At 40.0% G+C, this 17,944-nt stretch overlaps 1 protein-coding gene across 5 annotated transcripts in view; it reads left to right on the top strand.

Annotated features, from left to right (window-relative positions):
- MYO5A (myosin VA) overlaps window positions 1–17,944 on the top strand; it is a 187,159-nt gene that overhangs the window by 155,719 nt on the left and 13,496 nt on the right. For 3 of the 5 annotated variants that reach the window (XM_029236767.1, XM_029236768.1, XM_029236771.1), the window contains 7 exons: window positions 2,741–2,815; window positions 4,237–4,330; window positions 9,613–9,759; window positions 10,319–10,473; window positions 12,284–12,373; window positions 13,986–14,136; window positions 16,298–16,580. In XM_029236767.1, coding sequence (XP_029092600.1) covers window positions 2,741–2,815; window positions 4,237–4,330; window positions 9,613–9,759; window positions 10,319–10,473; window positions 12,284–12,373; window positions 13,986–14,136; window positions 16,298–16,580 — 995 coding nt within the window. The remainder of the gene's footprint in view (window positions 1–2,740; window positions 2,816–4,236; window positions 4,331–9,612; window positions 9,760–10,318; window positions 10,474–12,283; window positions 12,374–13,985; window positions 14,137–16,297; window positions 16,581–17,944) is intronic. The other 2 variants (XM_029236772.1, XM_029236770.1) reach the window with 1 other exon arrangement.

The following is a 17,944-nucleotide window of genomic DNA, read 5'->3' as shown; positions in this document are numbered from 1 at the left end:
CTTCTCTGCCACCGAGGAGGTTATATAGTTGTCACAACCTTTGGTCCCCAAGCACCACTGTGGCCATCCCAGCCCCTGTCTCTAGCAGACAGCGGGGTTAGAGTTAGGGTCAGGCAAGGCAGTTGGCAGAACCAACGTGGGGCTGTAGGTTGACCTTGGTTCTAGCTCCAAGGTCAGGGAGGAGGAACGTCAGGATTCAAGTTTATACATTCGTGATTCTTTTTTAGCAGAACTTGGGCAGTGAATGAGGAGATTTTTTTCCCCTTGCCAGATTCTGAGTGCTGGCACAGAGTCCAAGTTTGTTCTTTTTCTCTTTTTTTCTTTCTGTCCTTCTTTCTTTTATAGAAAATATTTTCTAAAATGTTTCTTTCTCAGTCACAAAGTAACTTTTATTACAGATTTATACTTAAGTTTGATAAACATATTTATTAAAGTAAAAGTGATTGAAAAAGTATAATTCCACTTTTTTTTTTTTTATTTTTGGCTGTACCACATGGTTTGTGGGATCTCAGTTCCTCAGTTACCCGACCAGGGAACTCCCAATGCCATATTTCTATATAAAATCTATATTGTAGTGTCAGTCTGGTTTTGAGAAAAGCTGTTTAGGGCTAGTGGTAATTTGTTTCTGTTTTGGGTTATTTTTAATTAATTAATTTGTTTGTTTATTTATTTATTTATTTTTGGCTGTGTTGGGTCTTCGTTGCGGTGTGCAGGCTTCTCATTGTGGTGGTGGCTTCTCCCGTTATGGAGCATGGGCTCTAGGCGTGAGGGTTTCAGTAGTTGTGGCACGTGGGCTCAGTAGTTGTGGTTCACGGGCTCTAGAGCACAGGTTTAGTAGTGTGGCGCATGGGCTTAGTTGCTTTGTGGCATGTGGGATCTTCCCGGACCAGGGCTCGAACCTGTGTCCCCTGCATTGTCAGGCAGATTCCCAACCACTTCGCCACCAGGGAAGCGCTGTTTCTGTTTCTTCAATTCAGGGTTTTAATGAGCTGTACTAAAATAGTTTGGATTTTCTCTGAAGATTTAACAATCTGAATTATCCCTCCATTATTTCATTAGTGATCATTTACATTACAAATAGTTTTCTGGTGTCATCTATTCAACCATCTTTTATATTAATTTGAAGCAAAACTCAAAGGTATGGGACTTCCCTGGTGGCGCAGTGGTTAAGAATCCACCTGCCAATGCAGGGGACACGGGCTCAAGCCCTGGTCTGGGAAAATCCCACATGCCGCAGAGCAACTAAGCCCGTGTGCAACAACTACTGAGCCTGTGCTCTAGAACCCAAGAGCCACAACTCCTGAGCCCACGTGCCACAGGTACTGAAGCCCGTGCACCTAGAGCCTGTGCTTCGCAACAAGAGAAGCCACCACAATGAGAAGCCAGCACACCGCAGTGAAGAGTAGCCCCCCTCACTGCAACTAGAGAAAGCCCGCGCACAGCAAGGAAGACCCAATGCAGCCTAATTAATTAATCTAAAAAAAAAAAAAAAAAAGGTATTCTTTTTCCTGTCTGTGCTTCCCTCTGAGGACAGCTTGCTGGTGAGGCTACATTGTAGGAATGGGAAAGGTGGGTGAGGGCAGAGTTTGGACTCTTTCCAAAGGGCCTGAAATATCACTAATTTGTGGGGGAAGGTCTTCTGAATCATGGAATATTTCTGAGATGTCATTTTATTACTCACAAGTATATTGTTGCTTAAACTAAACTAACAATGCTTTATTGCCTAAGAATTGATATACTAAATAATATAATAATAATTGATCAGCATATAAATTCTGTGCTTTTTAAATGATTATCTTAAAATACAAGGTGAAACCATGAAATAAAGATGATTCTGGGTGGTAGATTCTCAGAGTTTTTTCACTAAGCTGGTTAAGCATTTCCCTTTCAACCTTATGCACAGTATTACTTTTCTTCTCAATTTTTAATAGCTAATACAAACATAAACTAAGCCCTCAAATTCTCAACTGGTAGAATCTAGTTAACGAGTTTGAATTTTAGGAAAACCCTTCGTAGGTCAGCTGCTTCTGCCTCGCTGACTACTTATTCAGGAGAGTGGATTCAAACTTACAGATAGGGGATGATGTACTTTTTCACAATCATTATAGTGTCTCAATCTTAATTGTGCATTTCTTTAGGAAACACTTGGGCAGATATTAAAGCAGCAGTGGGCCTAGGCTTAGTGTTCTGAGAAACTACCCTGCAAATCCTTCCCACCCACCTTCCCCCCAACACAATCACAGAAATGGTTTTTCTCCCTCCTCTAGTGGGCAAGCGTCACAGGCCACCCGCAAGCTGCCTTTCAGGGAAGGAAGGCACACAGCTTCTCATCAGTCTTTCCAACTTCAAACAAGAGCTCCAACTTTGCCATTATTTTCACTTTTGTTTTAAGGGAATTCCCCACTCTTGCCACTGCTACTGGCAGCAAAGAAAGTGCAACAACTTGTGAACAGGTCTGAGAATTGAAATAACAGCCTTATCTGGGGAATATGGACCACAGCTCTGTTTACCTGCTAACATAGTCTGTTTCCTCTGAGCATGTGAAAATATATTTGTGTATATATAATCAGAATCATCTGTACTAGAAAAATTAGAGGGCAATGGCAGGTGACAAATCAGAGCCTTTTGAGTATACGTGGTTTCATTATTTGTGTTTTAAAATATTTTAAAATTGATTTTGCTGAGAGGTAGCATTCCCCTCACAGAGAAAAACAAATGTCCATTGTGCCTGTTTTTTCAGTATTTTGAGGAATTATATGCAGATGATCCTAAGAAGTATCAATCATATCGGATTTCACTTTACAAACGGATGATTGTATGTAAACTCAGAGTGCTTCTCTGTCGTCTTCCCTGCTAATTCTAGCCCTCTGTAACTGAAGAGCACACCGCTGCCTGCCCCGCCCCAGGAAGTCTCTTCAAAAAGTGTCACAAAACCTTTCTCCCCACAGCTGTCTTTTACCCAGTGATGTCGCCTCTATCAGTGTCCTGCGTCCATTGTCACCTTCAGTTTGTTATTAACACTAGGCTTACAGTGTGATGGAAGCAAAATTTGAAAGATAAAGTAAAATCCAAGAAACAACTGAACGCTTTGAAATGTTAGCAACTGTTCCTTTTGAATCATTGATCTAGTATCTAAATCAGCCTTGTCTAAACTAAACTGGAAAATGAATGAATATTTGTATTTATAAAAGCTTTTCTAATCCATAACCTGAATAACAACCACAGACTTATTAAATCACTGATTTATTTCCCTTCCAAGTTCCTAGTCTGCTGTTGTCCACTTTTCTTCTTAATTATCGATCTTTTAATTATGCCGGTCATTTGAAAGAATTCTTGATTAGAGAGCCAATTATCACAGTTTTTTTAACCCCCCACCTTTGAGCGAACTGCTTTTGTTTTCTCTTTTTGCATAAACCATGTGGAATTATCCCTTTTTCTCTATAAACAAACTTATATCACCTGGGAGATTTTTATGGGAACGTTATCCAACCTGCCACTTGGTCTGCAGACCACTCTATCCTGTTTTCTGTCGTTATTTATTTTTTTTAAACATCTTTATTGGAGTATAATTGCTTCACAGTGGTGTGTTAGTTTGTGCTTTATAGCAAAGTGAATCAGCTATACATATACATACATCCCCATATCTCCTCCCTCTTGCATCTCCCTCCCACCCTCCCTATCCCACCCCCCTGTCGTTATTTTTTAACTTACCTTTTAATTCCCAAAACTTCTTAACTTTTCTTAAGTTACAGGACTAGTTTTAGCCTCTCCAAAGGGTGGGACTCATAGAGACAGTGCTTCACACACATAGGTGTTAATCAAAAGCCCCTAAGTTCAACCATCCTTAAAACTTCCCAAAAAACTGTGTGCATTCATCAGAATTTACTTTGCCTGTTCCTCCTTTAAAAGAAAAACTTGCTACTGGAATAGCAGTACATTTTACGAGCATTTTAATTGTTGTGGAGTCTACTGGAAAAGACTCCACAGTGAGCCTGCTGTCCATCACGCTGTAAAGGAGTTTACTGCCTTGTATATTTTAACATTTGGCTTTTATTATAGCTGCATTTCCCATTGCCTGCCAGTTTTAGCCAGGTGGGGCTCTACCCATGAGCTTTCATGGAGCTTTTATGTAAAACTAACAAGTGCTGTTTCTGTAATTTTGTGTCTGCTCTCCTTCTGTGCATTTTAGAAGGTTTATTTTGGTCTTTCTGTTATATTTCTCATTTTGATCTTTAGGATTTGATGGAACAACTCGAAAAACAAGATAAGACTGTCCGGAAACTGAAAAAACAACTGAAAGTATTTGCCAAAAAAATCGGTGAACTAGAAGGTATTTAAACATGTTTCTATGACAGTTGCTGAACCTTGGTTTTATATGCAATACTAGTGGCTTAAAAGGTTTTTGTGTGAATATTAGGGACAATAACAAAAATGACGTTCAGCAAACCTGGCCTCCGTGGAGTGGAAATTTTCATTACTAGGTGGGGGAAAATGTTCTTTTCGTGGTAGTAATAATTTACAAAGAGAGAATTCATTCAGCAAACATCTAATGACCGTCTTCTATAGACCAGGCACTATGCTAGGCAGTATTGCATAGTGGTTAAAAGCATGGCTTCTGTAGCTAAGCTTCTCGGGCTTAAATACTGCCTCTTCCACTATTAGTCATCTGATATTGGGCAAGTTACTGAACCTCTCTATGCCTCAGTGTTCCCACCTGTTAAATGGGAATGATAATGGTGTCTACCTGACACGGTTTGTAAGGGTTAAATTAATTAATATGTGGAATGCATTTGGTATATTTCCTGACACACAGTAAATCCTATATACACCTTATTTTTATTACTGTTAGTATTAGGGATACTAAGATGAGTAAGACAGAGTCTGTGTCCTCAAAGAACTTACATCTAATGGAGAACAAAAAGAGAAGTAAATAAGAAAAAAAAGAATTATGATTATAAAGAAATAAGATTTTAGAAAACATCTCATGATTTATATATGATGATGGGAAAACACCTTGAGAAGTGATCAAATATCGGTTATTATTATATACAAATGATTCTTGTCTTGTGGGTTAGTGTTTGTTCCTTCAGTAAGTAGGTGCCAGGGATATAGCAGTGAACAGGGCTAAAGCCACATTCTCAGCTTAGTCCAGCAATGATCTCATTGTTCAAGAGATCCTGAGACCCTCTTTGGAATTGCCTTCAGACCTATGCAGGCTATTACCATTTTGACCAAAAATGATACTGTGCAGCCTGCCCGTCTATTCTGTCATTGTCACTCTGAATAATTTTTGCTCTGCTCAAAGGGTGAAGATTCCCCATCACTGGGAATGTCCAAAAGAATCTACCATGATTAACTGTGTGGCTCTCATTCCTCCAACGTGCCAGGCCTGTCGTAACTGTTCCACCTGTTTGATCTTTTTGCTTCTCTTAGTCAAGTCCTGCTTATCCTTTGAGACCAGAGTTATATGTCACATGCTCAAGAGCAGCCTTTCCTGATCACACAGATAGACCCTACGGCTCTACCCTCTGTGTACCGCAATTTGCCTCCCATCTTTTGTGGTTTTCACTGTCATATTTTTAGCAGTTTTTCTGTTTGAATTACTGCCTTCCTCAATGGACTATGAACTTCCTGAGCATGGTGACCACCTCTTATTTCCTCTTGTTTTCACAGCACCTAGTATATTGTCTGACCTGTCATAATCATTCCATTTATTAAAATTTTGAACCTCTGAATTACAGACCCAGACTATATGTCTGTTGGCGGAACTTTAAAAATCTTTATTCAGGGCTTCCCTGGTGGCGCAGTGGTTGAGAGTCCATCTGCCGATGCAGGGGACGCGGGTTCGTGCCCCGGTCCGGGAGGATCCCACGTGCCGCGGAGCAGCTGGGCCCGTGAGCCATGGCCGCTGAGCCTGAGCATCTGGAGCCTGTGCTCCGCAACGGGAGAGGCCACAACAGTGAGAGGCCCGCGTACCGCAAAAAAAAAAAAAAAAAAGTCTTTATTCAGAGAACCTTTCTGTACTTAACTCTGCATTAATTATATCATGAGATGATAATTAGACAGCAGAGTATCCGCTTGAACGAAACTGATTTTAAGGGTATTAACTTGTAAGATTATTTTTTAAGCTCCTAATCGTTTCTTTACCATATGTTAGTAACTTTTGATAAATAGAAAAGCCATTTATTATTTTACATTTTTACTTAGCTTTCTTTGATATGTATATTTTACTTAAAGAGAAAGCTTAGAGCAATTTTAAGCCATTATCAATCAGAATTCAACCTCATCAGTTAAACTATCCTGCCAGCTATATTCTTAAATCTATAAGTACATTTGAGAAGGCAATTCATAGATTAAACAAAAAAGTCATTATGATATTCTTAAGAAAAGTTGAGTTACATAATACATATCTACAGAATAAGATGAAATAGATTTATGTGACTTGAGCGTTCGCTGAGTGCAGTGTACCTCCCCTCCCCAAGGCAGAGAAGAAAGACAACACGCTTTTCCAACACCTTTCTCTCCTGTCCCCTTATCCCCACAGTGTACAGAAAACACTGATAACCTTGTACAGCAAAGCACCTTCTAATATCTAAAAGTTTTCTTATATTTTTCTAAATATAATATACTTAAATGCTTCTGGTTTAAAATAGCAAGACTCTTACCTCCTCCTATGGGCTACACTTAATTAAGGAGACATTTTTAGAAGCCAGTGAAGACTTTTTAAATGCCAACATACATAATTTTTAGCAGAAATTATATGGCTAAATGGAGAGTGTTTCAAAATTTGATATGCTTTATGCTGTATTTTAATCCAGGAGTGGGTGTTCCATCTCAATTTTCATAGAGTCGGGGAATTTAGACCTAAAAGAATTCTAGAAATCAGTTAATTATTTCATAGGAGAACAGAGCTTAGGCCCAGAAACCATAAGGGACTTCCAAAGTCTCAGCCACTTAGTGGCCAAAATGGGACTAGAACCCAAGCCTTCTGAAGAGCACTGACTTCTTTGTGTCATATTTTCCAACAGACCCTCTCTACTTATAATAATTCATTTGACTCTCAATTAAACCTGAGATCAAGATCTTCCCTGTACCAAAGTGAGGGGAGGAAAAAAAATTTTCCAATTTCCTTTCTATTTCTAGGACAAAAAGGTTCAGGAATGTTTTTCTCTCAAGCATAAAGAATCTATTATACTTGAAAATGGAAATAGATGTTGCTTCAGATCTTCCTAGAAGATTGCTGTATTAGATGGAGCATTCGACTAAATGACCCCCAAGGTCCCCTGAGTCTCTTAAAAACTGGGTGGTATTCTGGCTTCTCTCTTTCAGGCTTTATATTTTCCTGATACTACGTAAGGGTTGACATTTTAATTATATGATTTGTTAAATAAATCAAGGTCATGTTGAGCTGACATCTATATTTTACCTGTGAGTTTTTGTGAAGACTCTAATCTCTGGGAAGAATTCAAAGACAGAGTAAAATTTTAATGAAAGTATGGCAGATTTTATCTCTGACATTTTTGTACAGAACCAAAAATATCTTCGTTAGAGATTTTGCAAAAGGAAAGTGAAGCTTTCTTTTAAAACATAATATCTCTTAGTTAAAATATTCACCATATTTCATAAATTCTGTGGTGCACAATTTTTCATATTTTAACATCTCTGAAATTAGGATGTATCTTACAGAAGTTGATGGGTTTTAGTTTAACTGGCAATATTTTTCCTTCTTTAGTGTTATATAAAATAATACTATATGTCATAATCAGTGGCACCTTAGATATGATAAAATGAGTAGGTTTAAAACATTCTTTTTGAGTTATACAGAGTCCAAATGTGTGCATTTGTTGATAAACTTAGTATGTTGAATCTGTTTTCTCCCAGTTTCCCCTCATTGAATCGTTTCTGTGGCTTAAAGCAACCAGTAACATAGATGGCAGGGATCTTATTATTTTGTTTTACATGCAGAATATATACAGGAGCTGTGAAGGTCACAGCTCTGTACTGATCCTGAGATCCTCATGCTGTTGTGTTTAAACTAACTCCAGAAATAACTTATGTAAAACTAAATAGTTTGAATCTCCTATCTCTTGTAGAGAGGCATACAAGGCATTCAGTTAGTCCTGCGGTTCCGGACTGCATCATGCATATGAAATGCTAGGTTATGGGAGGTGGCCACAGCCCTGATTTGTCCAATCACAGTATGATCGCTCTTTAGATATCATAACGTTGGTGGATGGTGGTGATTTTCAGCGCTGATGGTCCCGGTGTGTGATGCTGCGGCATAAGGTGGACGAGGTGTCACCAGGCTCTGTGCCACATGAGCAAGAGCACTGGCAGGTATTGGTGTTCTCTGTGATAACCTCATGCTGTGGAACTGGCTTCCCAGAACTAACACCGGAAGTTGCCCAGAGTGACAGGAGAAGCATGGCTGATACCTCGTGGAGTCAGCAAGATTAAACTTTCTAATGCATCTGATCTGCGTTTTGTTTGTTTGCCAGCAGTCTCTGAACTCAAACTTAAACTACACCCAAATAGATTTCTTTTTTTTTTTTTTAACATCTTTATTGGAGTATAATTGCTTTACAATGTTGTGTTGGTTTCTGCTGTATAACACTAAATAGATTTCTTAACTGCCCCCCTTCCTGTAGATAAGAGAATTAAAAATCTTACTAGCATATAGCTCCACAAACACCATCATAACTCAAGTTTCCCTTTACCTTCCCTTGAATTTCCCATTCAGTTCTCAATTTTGAGATGAAATTGGAGACTTTTTCTTAACTCTCAGTTTTTCTCTGGCAGCTGCCATCAACAGTGGTGATCATTTTTAACATCTGAAAGGGTTGTTAGCCAGCGGTTGTACTTTAATGGTTGCAGCTTTGTGGTGGGACTTTTAGCACTTTACTAAAAACAAACAAACAAAAAGTGAATAATATTTAGGAAATCATATTAAATACAGGTTGTTTTATCTGCTCATGATTTCTTTGGGAGTGAGGGGTGACAGGAGAACATTAAGCCTTTTCCTCATGAAGGCTTTGTGAGAAATAATACATTTCACATCAACTAGTGTGAAGAAACTCGGTTCTACCAGCTATCTTGATGTGGTTTGAACTGACTGCAATGATACATTTAAAGTAAATGTTCTTTTTCTTTAATGACCAGATTCATAGAGCTAAAGGTAAAGGGGAATCTTTTATAGTCTGGCTGCCTCTTTGTAGAATATTGTTTTTTCCTTCTGTAAATTAAAGTCGAAATATATTTAGATATTTATGATTGATACTGATTAGTTAACTAAGAAGTTAAACCACTTACTTTGGAGACATTTAATCTTATTACAAAGTAAACCTTATTACAAAAATAAATGCTTTTGAATCTAGTAAGATTCTTTGGTGTTCATAGTAGCCAAGCACTAGTGGTTGTTAGAGTGACATTACCATATAAATTTATCATCTATCCACCCAGTTTTACCAGAAAAAATACTGAAAGAAGGGACAATTAAGTGGTAAATATGGCAAACTTCTGTTGTTATAGAGTTTACTTAAAATTATAGGAACATGGAAACCTCTCATCTTTTCTACCTGGAAGACATTTTTCTTCTTTTTGTTTCTGATGAAGTGGGCCAAATGGAGAACATATCCCCAGGACAGATCATTGATGAGCCCATTCGTCCAGTCAACATTCCCAGAAAAGAAAAGGATTTCCAAGGAATGCTGGAATACAAGAAGGAGGATGAGCAAAAACTTGTTAAGAACTTGATTCTGGGCAAGTATTTCCTGCGTGAGATAAAAGGTCTTTCTGGTACATGTGTCGGTGGTGGGAAAGGCTAGTCACTCATTTATTAAATATTCACACTGGTTTCTTTAGTCATCCTTGACTGCTGTGCGTATAGTGCTGTAGCAGCATCCTGACCACATCATGGATGTCAGTCACACTGCAGGGACACTTGGTAGGACCCACCTAACTCCTGGAAGAGCAGGTTCCATAGGGAATGAAGAGTTTAGTTTGGGATGGGCTTAGTTTGACATGCCTGAGCAGAGATGTCAAAAGCCACTTGATACATGAGCCTAGAATTCAAAGGAAAAGTCAGGGCAGGAGATAGACATTTGGCAGTTGTTGTATAAGCAGCTAAGATTCACATGTTCCTACCCTCAAGAATTTCTCCACTTAGTCAGCCTTTAAAATATGCTTTTTTAAAAACACGACCTATTTACCCTGAATGATTGAACTCTTACATGAGAGCTGTGCTTTTGTATCTCAAAAAGCATTCCTCGTGAAGACTTTCAAAGTTATATAAGATTATTTTTCCTCTTTTCTTTTTTAGAACTGAAGCCACGTGGTGTAGCAGTCAATTTGATTCCAGGGTTACCAGCGTATATCCTGTTTATGTGTGTTCGACACGCTGACTACCTGAATGATGATCAGAAAGTAAGGTCGTTGCTAACATCAACAATAAACAGCATCAAAAAAGTATTAAAGGTCAGTTCATGTTCAACAAAATTCTCATAATGAATATTAATGATGACAGAGTCTGCACAGAGGTATTTTTCCTTCCTTAGACTTGAGCTAAGTTTCCAGTTATGACCACTTTTAGTCTTAATCTATACCTTCCATTGTAGGAAACATTCATTCTGTGAAGTGTCTATGTGCCTTCTTTCAAAACAGGGCTCAGGTTGAACAGTAATCAAAATTAAGTCAATATACTTGCATTTGATTGTGAAGCAAATTCAGTTTCGTCATAGAAGTTTTCTGCTTTGAGGTCTTAGAAGTAAATTAAAAATACCTAGTGAAGTTCATATATACAGGGAATATGATGCTATAGTTAAAATAGGTATTAAGTAAGTTTAGTAATACCTAGCCCATTCATATAAAAAAATGTTTGATAAAACATTTAAAATTCTCTTCTGACTTTTCTTCCCATTATTCTCCAGCTCATCTCATAATTTTCCTTGTTACCTTAAATGCCTGGTTCCATGTGAGAAGCAACACACAGATACTAATCAGAGAGGAAAGACTTGGAAAAGGCAGCAAAGTTACATAATAGAACAGAAAGCCCTGCATAACTCAGTAATCACTGAGTCACTTGCATGATCATCCTCTTGACAATCTAGAAAAACAGTGAACATTATTCTTAGTTTTAACCATTTTTCAGTTCTGTGGCATTAAGTACATTCATACTGTTGTATAACCATCACCACCATCATCTCCAGAACTTTTTCATCTTCCCCAGAACTTTTTCACCTTCCCCATCTGAAACTCTGTACCCATTAGACACACCCTCCCCCAGCCCCTGGTCATAACTTTTAATGCCGGTTCTCAGTCCCTCCTGCACAGATAGTCTATGTGGTTACTTTCTACAGTGCTTACTAAAGTGTGGAGTTTCTGAATATTTAACATTCAAAAATTGATGAATGTCTTCTGAATGTAACTCATTTAATTTTTGGTGTATTGATGCTGTATTACATTTAGATAGACTACGAGTTTTACTACTTCTTAAGTCAACTCCTACAAAGACAACAAAGCCAAATCGTAAAGTTTTCTCCCTCTCATCTTACTTGCAAGATGAGAAAATTTGGATAAATTCTTCCAAATTTATCTAATTTGACTAATTATTGTACCAAATTGTTTAAAGATTAAAATGGAGTAGATACTTGAACACAGCACCCTTTTGATACCATTTTAAATGGATGTGCATTTGTTTCACATCCCTTTTTAAACTGAAGTGTATTTGTCGTGTGTCCCTGGTTTGATTTCGCAGAGGTGGTTTGACATGTGGCCCAGACCTGATGAAGAGCCACACTCTCCACTGCTCTGCACAGGGCTTCCTCCATTCCATTTCTGATTAGCTCCCCAGAAATTTTACCTTATCATTGACAAGATTTTTAACCTAATCTGGGTTTCAGTGCTTCACAGTATTTGTAATTCCCTTTTGTGCCTTTAGTCCTTTCTGATTCCCTTCAGTAACCCTCAGGGAAGTGAGTTTGGGTAAGCTGTGGCTTGGTGAATTGTTTTCTGCTTAAAGGGACCGCTAAGCGAATATCAATTGCATGACCAGGCATCATTTTCTAATGGCATTTTCTAATTGCCAAGCAAAGTAACAAACAAACAGTGAACTCAGTGGTTGAAATTCTCTAGCAACGATATGAGGCTTTACAACTGCAATGTGATTTATTTTTATAACTGTTGTTAATGGTAAGTGAAGGAAATGGGCCTTCTGGTATCTGTTTGGTTTTCTCAGGCTATTATTTCCCTAAGGAAAAAGCTAATTTAGGCTTATTCTCTCTTTCAGAAAAGAGGTGATGATTTTGAAACTGTCTCCTTCTGGCTTTCTAACACATGCCGATTTTTGCACTGTTTGAAGCAGTACAGTGGAGAAGAGGTGAGAAAGCCTTGATCACAAAACCAGCATGCTATACTTTCTCTGACCTTTTTAAGGAAAAAAATTTAAAGCACAAACTAATTAGCCATTTGTTAATTTAGAAACCCGAATTCAGAGATGGCTTGGAAGTTCATAGCTTTGTTTGGTGTTCATTATTTACAAAACTGACTTGGGAAGTGACACAGTTTCTTCCCTCGGAGAGTTTGTATTATGAGAAAGCACAGCAGAAATAAAATGAGCATTGGTCATTGAATGGTTATCGCACTGAAACTTTTTGTTAAGATGTGAAAATGGGCTTTTCAAGGACTGATGTAGGAATATTGAGCTATTTAAAGAAATTAATCAGTTTTGGCTTGTGTAATACATTAAAGGTGATCAGGGTAAAACATGTCTCTTTAGATTTGTCCATAGATATTTTTGCTTTTGCTTATAGTGATGTGGTCATCAGTTGGTTGATAGACTTCATATTTCAAAACTATGTAATATATTAATAATTATCATTTATTAAGGGCTGCTTAGTATGTATCAGACAGCATTTATTGTACATTATGTTGTTTAATTCTTGTTTAACATCTCAGTGAGGTAGGAATTATAACCCAGTTTTACAGATGAGGAAACTAAATCTCATCACTTTGCCCAAGTGCTCTCAGTCATAAGGAGCTGAGCTAGGATTCTGGGTCTGTCCACCTCCAAGAGCCTCTGTCCATAACCACTGCCCTTCATACCTCCCCATCCTTTGCCGGGAGGGCAGGCAGAGAAGCTGAGCAGTAGTACTTTCTGAGCACCCACAGGCTAGGGGCAGAGGACTGTCCTGGCAGATGATGGGAAATGCAATATGAGCAAGACATGGTCCTTGAGCAGATGGGACTAGCAGAACAGAATCCTCCAGAAGGCCTGTTAACTGTCCTTTCAGTCCCCAGTTCTAGACCATGTTGTTAAGTAGGTTGCAGGGAGGCAGATGCTCGAGTGTGGGCAGAATCCATCAAGTAGGCAATTGTCTTTGTCAGGCAGTGCCTGACAGAAGTACCTGCCTGTACAGTTGGCTTTCCATTTTAACAAATACCACCAAAAGATTCCATTCTAAGCTCGGACTGAGAATCATGTGTGGATACAGTAAAATATAGTAAAGAGAATTTTTTTATTTATTCACCAGTCTCTCTAGAAATTGATCAATTTTAAGAAGATTATTTATGTCCTTCCAGTGTAGTATTTATAAATAGGGCTATATTTAATGAACTGAAGTTAAGAGATTACTGCTTTAGATAATTTAGTGCTTGGCAGTGAACCAGCTGTTTCATAAGTGAAAACACTCATTAGTTTTTTTTTCAAATCAAGTTCCCCCATCTTGTTTCATTGACATTGCTGGTGGAAAAGCTTAAATGCTAGGTTGCCAAGTTTAGATTATTCAAACGCTAGTAAGAAGTGGAAGGGGAGACGTGATGGAAACAAACACACAGAATTTGAGAAGGAGTATCCTGGCATTTATGTGTAGGTTGGAATGGGAACTCTTTGGAGAAAGGAAAAAATAGCATGAGGATGCCGATCAAATGAGAGAGTTAAACAGGAGACATTTTACTTCATCTGTATCATTAACTCTCCATTATGGCTCTAGGGCTTTATGAAACACAACACATCTCGCCAGAATGAACACTGCCTCACCAATTTTGACCTGGCTGAGTACCGACAGGTGCTAAGTGACTTGGCCATTCAGATCTACCAGCAGCTCGTGCGGGTGTTAGAGAATATCCTTCAGCCAATGATCGGTAAGGCCAGGGCATATTGCTGACATCCAGGTCTGTCTACCTCATGTGCCCGCCAGTAGATGACCACCAGTGGCACATGTGTTGGAGCATGTATTCATATGGAGAACATAAAGTAGTAAGACTCAGTCTCAAAATTAGCTGAGGAATCCCAGAACCCCAGCCATGATGAACTGGGGTACCTCAAAATCACTGCTTCCACATGATGGAAATGGCAGTATATAGTTTACTTCCCTAATGTGTAATGCCTCTCTCTTATGATTGGGTCATGCTTTATACCCAGCAGTAGACCTCAGACCTCATCCAGTTTTCAAAAATACTTTAAACTTTGGTCTAACGTACTACTACACAGAGCTTCCTAGGGATCCATCTAAAATGCAGGAGGCTTGGGAGGGTATGTACTTTGCCTATTAGGCTACAGTAAGAGGGCTGGGAAGGTACCATGGCAACAAGAACAGGTCTCAGACACTCCATGCTGAGTGGAACATCTCATGACCCCTATGGAATTGTTAAAGGCAATTTGGTTTAAAGTAGCACTTTCTCATTGGATGAGAAACTGGGGTGTGTGTGTGTGTGTGTGTGTGTGTGTGTGTGTGTGTGTGTGTGTGTTTCTATGTATGCGTGATTTCATGTACCTATCTTTATATGTGTGTACTCACTCTGGGTGTGTATTTGTGTATCGTTCTACCTGTATTCCTTTGGAATGTGTAGCAGGTGTGAAATAGGAATTAGAAGGCATGTACAAATTGCAGGCTGCTAATTTTGAATGCACTGAACTTTTTTTTTTAATTTTTTAAGTTACCAAACTGTATTATTGTCAAGCAAATTATCAACAGCCTCTTAAGGCTACTACCAGTTACCCTTTCTTTCCCCATCTATGTGTTTTCCACATTTCTACAACTTCGTCTCACCTCTGTGGGCTCCTAGTGTCCCATTTTTTATTGCAGGCCCCCCTTTAACCAACTAGAAACATAGAAGGCTGAGGAAGCCATGGGGGATGGCAGTGGTTTCTTCAGCTGACGCCTAAAAGGTCATGAATTTAAAGCAACCTAGGTCAGCAAAAATGCTTGAGGTAACACAGATGCAGAGGTCAGCTTCAGTCCATTCTCTTCTACTTTTGCCTGGTTTCATTGGCTAAATAAGAAATTTTACCTTTAGATGTGCCACTAGCTGCATCTCCCAATGATTTTACAACAACAAATGTTTTGAGTCAGTATGAGGTTCTTTGGAAGCTGCATTTAGCTCTAGGACACATAACAGTGAATCAGGAATGGCCCCTGCTCTCAAGGGGGCTTCCAGTCCAGGGAGTGGGCATCCCAAAACCATCCTAGAGGAGGCATAAGCCAAATGCTGCAAGAGCGTAATAGAGGGTGCAGCAGTGCCCCAGATGAGAAGACTGAGTCCTGGGAGGCTAAGGCCAGCCCGAGGTCTCCCTACTGTTGTGGGAAGCTCAGGGCAAGGAAGGGCCCAGCTCTCTAGCCCCACACAGCTGCCCTCTCCCAAGTCTTCTCCAAGACCACTGCCTGATCTCCTGCCTTTCTTGCTACTTGATTTGTTTGCCTCTGGGGCTCGATATTACTGGAGAATTTTTTTTTTTTTTTTTTTTTTTTTTTTGTGGTATGCGGGCCTCTCACTGTTGTGGCCTCTCCCGTTGTGGAGCACAGGCTCCGGACGCACAGGCTCAGCGGCCATGGCTCACGGGCCCAGCCGCTCCGCGGCATGTGGGATCTTCCCGGACCAGGGCACGAACCTGCATCCCCTGCATCAGCAGGCAGACTCTCAACCACTGCACCACCAGGGAAGCCCTACTGGAGAATTTTTATCTTCTCCCTAACTGCTCCATACATCTCTCTCAAAAACCCTCCCAAGATACCTCACACGTGCTATTACAAGGCTTCATATTTCAGAAAATGGGCCATTAAGAGTTCTTAATTTCATGGTAAATTTTTGAATTTAAGAATTATTACTATTTTTTTGAATTTAAGAATTATTCCTTCATTAAAGTTTAAAATCCAGAAGCCCTTTTATTGAGTTCTTTTCCCCTCTATGTTGATACTCAAATCATTTTCATAAACTGCATGTGTGTATGTCTGTGTCTTTGTGTGTGTGTGTGCACACGCTTCCTTCCAGATCTTCTTTTCTGACACTTGAACTTCTCTTGCAGTCTCCGGAATGCTAGAGCATGAAACCATTCAGGGTGTGTCTGGGGTGAAGCCCACAGGGCTAAGAAAGCGAACCTCCAGCATTGCTGATGAGGGTACCTACACACTGGACTCCATCCTGCGGCAGCTCAACTCTTTCCACTCAGTCATGTGTCAGCACGGCATGGACCCCGAACTGATCAAGCAGGTGGTCAAGCAGATGTTCTACATCGTGGGGGCCGTCACACTGAACAACCTCCTCCTCCGGAAGGACATGTGCTCCTGGAGTAAAGGCATGCAGATCAGGTGAGCGAACGCCAACAGCTGCCATGGCCTTTTCATGCTGCCCAACCGCTTGCCGGGGCTCGTGTGAGGCTAGTGTACCTGATGTCCACTGTCCCCCCCACCACCGACTCCCCGCCAGGCGAGCAGCAAGGGCAGACCGAGCACAGAGCTGCTTCCTCTTGTCTGGCTGGACCCTCCACTCTCATTCGTGATTGCTCCTGGCCGTGCCTTGCAACCCACTGCTTGTTAGGAACCTGCTCCATGTGAAGATAACTCGTTACTGTTTTTTTAAAGGGAACTTTATTTATTTTTATTTATTTATTTTTGGCTGTGTTGTGTCTTCGTTGCTGTGGGGGCTATTCTTCGTTGTGGTGCGCGGGCTTCTCATTGTGGTGGATTCTCTTGTGGAGCACGAGCTCTAGGCATGCGGGCTTCAGTAGTTGTGGCACGTGGGCTCAGTAGTTGTGGCTCGCGGGCTCTAGAGCACAGGCTCAGTAGTTGTGGCACGTGGGCTCAGTAGTTGTGGCTTGCGGTCTTTAGAGCGCAGGCTCAGTAGTTGTGACGCACAGGCTTAGTTGCCCCGTGGCATGTGGGATCTTCCCGGACCAGGGCTCAAACTTGTGTCCCCTGCGTTGGCAGGCGGATTCTTAACCACTACGCCACCAGGAAAGCCCCGATAACTCGTCTGAGGGAGTGGGGAGATGATGAAAACTACATAAAGATGAGATAGCTGCTTCCTCTCCTTTTGTGTGTGTTTTAATTATACAATAACAAAATATCAAATTATAATGAAGATTGCTAATGTTTGATTGCTCTTATAAATTTATTTTGACAAAATACCTTTTTGTACCTATGGCAACAAGAACATGTCTAATAGATCTTTTACTGATGTTTGAAATACACCCCTCTCCATTTTAAGATAAGCTGTGCTCAATTTTGTCCAGCTGCTCCTCAGCATAACCTTATTAGCATAATGGAATTTTTTTTTCAAATAATTTATTTTAAAACAGCTAGAAAATTCACCAAGAGGGGGAAAAAGGATTTCTCCTATGAAAGCCTGTAGTTAATCTCAGGAAGCGTTGGCTTTCTTTTCAAATTTTCCATTACTCACATCTACTGTAGGTAGTGGTAAGAAGATAATGCTTTCCACTCAGGTCGTAGAATTTATTTTTCTGCAAGCTCTGTTCATACCTATGAAGCCCCTCTTTGCCTAATTACTAAATCCTGACTGTGGGTCCATTTATCTCACTCTCATTTGCGAACCACTATCACTTGGTTGGCCACCTCTTAAAACCTCGCACCTGTGTAGTTTCTATGCCTCTCTTCATATTTGGGGTCTTTGTCTCTTCCCACGGCCCCCACTTGCCCTTCTCGCCTTCATCCCT

The sequence above is a fragment of the Monodon monoceros genome, unplaced genomic scaffold, assembly GCF_005190385.1.
Source record: "Monodon monoceros isolate NGI ecotype Baffin Bay Population unplaced genomic scaffold, NGI_Narwhal_1 Super_Scaffold_21, whole genome shotgun sequence".
Lineage (NCBI taxonomy): Eukaryota > Metazoa > Chordata > Mammalia > Artiodactyla > Monodontidae > Monodon > Monodon monoceros.
Note: the sequence above shows the minus strand (reverse complement) of the source record. Positions and strands in the feature narration are given on the sequence as shown.